The 1,899-nt window shown below is 39.9% G+C and overlaps 1 protein-coding gene across 1 annotated transcript in view; it reads right to left on the bottom strand.

Moving 5' to 3' along the window:
- The window catches only part of LOC107301293 (zinc finger CCCH domain-containing protein 14-like), a gene marked incomplete at both ends in the record, with an annotated part of 6,543 nt that extends 5,256 nt beyond the window's left edge, over positions 1-1,287 (bottom strand). Inside the window, one exon of the mRNA XM_015830539.1 lies at positions 1,031-1,287. Coding sequence (XP_015686025.1) covers positions 1,031-1,287 — 257 coding nt within the window. The remainder of the gene's footprint in view (positions 1-1,030) is intronic.
- Positions 1,288-1,899: the final 612 nt, after the last annotated feature.

Raw genomic sequence — 1,899 nt, 5'->3', positions numbered from 1 at the left:
GCAATGTCGGCTGGCGACCCCCAGGGGGAGGGCCTTCTCTGTGGGTGCCCCCACCCTCTGGAATGAACTACCCCCCGAGATCCGGACGATTCCGGATCTCCTAGCTTTCCGCCGCGCCCTCAAGACATGGCTTTTTCAGCAAGCGGGTCTGGCCTAGGGAGAATTTTAAATAGGGACAATTTTAATGATTTTAATAAGATACAGCGGCAAATATTTGTTTTTAATTGGTTTTTATTGGGGATAATGTTTTGTACTGTTTTTAATATGCTGTGAGCCGCCCTGAGTCCTGTGGGGAGAAGGGCGGCATATAAGTCTAATAAATAAATAAATAAATAAATAAATAATGATGCAGTTAAGCAACCTAGATAGGGAAGAAGATGCACAGCAGCGAAATCAGTAAGCAGTAACTTTTCCCTAAAGCTTAACTCACTAAAAGCACCTCGTATCCAGTTATCTGCAGGACAATGTATCTTGTCATCTGCAGAGTAATCCTGATGACAATCCATTTCTCCTCCTCTAGCATGGATTTGTGGCTGATGCAACCACTGAAATCTGGCTGGGCAAAACCCTGAGATGACTATATCAACCTCCTTGCTGGTGAAGGTCTCAGTAATACAAACAGGTTTGCGTTCATCCTCAATGAGGTTGAGGATGAGAAGAGATGTATTAGATCTCAAAAACAGCCAGAACCTAGGCAATAACAAGATCCTGCTACTTAATTCTTGAGATAAGGAGTATAGAAGCAGAGACTGGCCTTAGGCTTTCAATCTCCCTTCAGCAAGGGAAGGTCATCCTCTCTTTCTCCATGTGCCATAGTGCATGGAGTCCTAATTACAATCAGGCAGAGTAGATAAATGAAATCTATGTTCTTTTAAACTTAAAACATTCTGTAAAAAAATAATATATCCTAAGAAATTTGGCTTAGATATTAGTCTTTGCATTCCTGCCTCTAGTTTAATTTTCAATTGCCCAAGGATATTTTGCAATCAAGTTACCATAAAGACCTTATCAATGAGGATGAGAGTGTTACCATCTGTGCTGTCCAGCTGTCTGGATATAATGTGCATCTGTTGTGTGCGAAGGTTTCTTAATCCCTTGCTGCCTGTAGGTTTGGATGGAATAGGCCTAACTCCCTCCATAAGATTCAGTTCTTCCTCCTCTTGATCGGATAAGTACCCAGGAGGGCTGGGGACTCCATCCAAAGTGACTATGAACTTGGGACTAGCAGGCTTCTCTGACAGCATAAGCTGCTCTCTATAACAAAACAATAAAGAATGGTTTAAGTTACTGAAACAAGAACAAAGGAATGGTAATTGATACCAACAATTCAAGTTGAAAATGACTTGATGACATAATTCGTGCAATCAATACAACATAATTATTTATAAAATAATTTTTAAGACCTTAAAAGATTTCGTGGATTAAACTACTTCCCCCCAAAATATACACTTGCGTCTCATATCCTTAGTTTGGGCAAAGAAGGAAGTCTATCCACTCTTCATAATTCTGTTCGGAGCATGCTTCTTGACTAGAAAAGTTATGACTAGTAGAATCATCCACCCAACCACCTATCTCTGAGGGCAGAAAATTCTTCTGAGCTACAGAATTAGAAGAGACTGAAAATATTTCATTGCATACAGAGCAAAAGCCACAACTACCAGTCCTTAATTCTGGAACCTAATATTCATTTTGTGCAACACACTATAGTACATGAATTACTGGCATAGATTAATCAGGGGCTTAAGGAAACATATGAAATAAGTCTACCACAATCTGCTTTGTCTCTATATAAAGTGTGCTACCTTCACAGTTAAGGCAAGCAATGACCAAGTTCACTATTTAGATATGCAGTATGAATCTGCCCAGTTTCCAAGTTTATTTCTCTATTGAACTAAAAGG

This window comes from Protobothrops mucrosquamatus, unplaced genomic scaffold (assembly GCF_001527695.2).
Source record: "Protobothrops mucrosquamatus isolate PMUCROS unplaced genomic scaffold, P.Mucros_1.0 scaffold11284, whole genome shotgun sequence".
In the NCBI taxonomy this organism is placed as follows: Eukaryota; Metazoa; Chordata; class Lepidosauria; order Squamata; family Viperidae; genus Protobothrops; species Protobothrops mucrosquamatus.
This window is presented reverse-complemented; position numbering and strand designations above follow the sequence as displayed.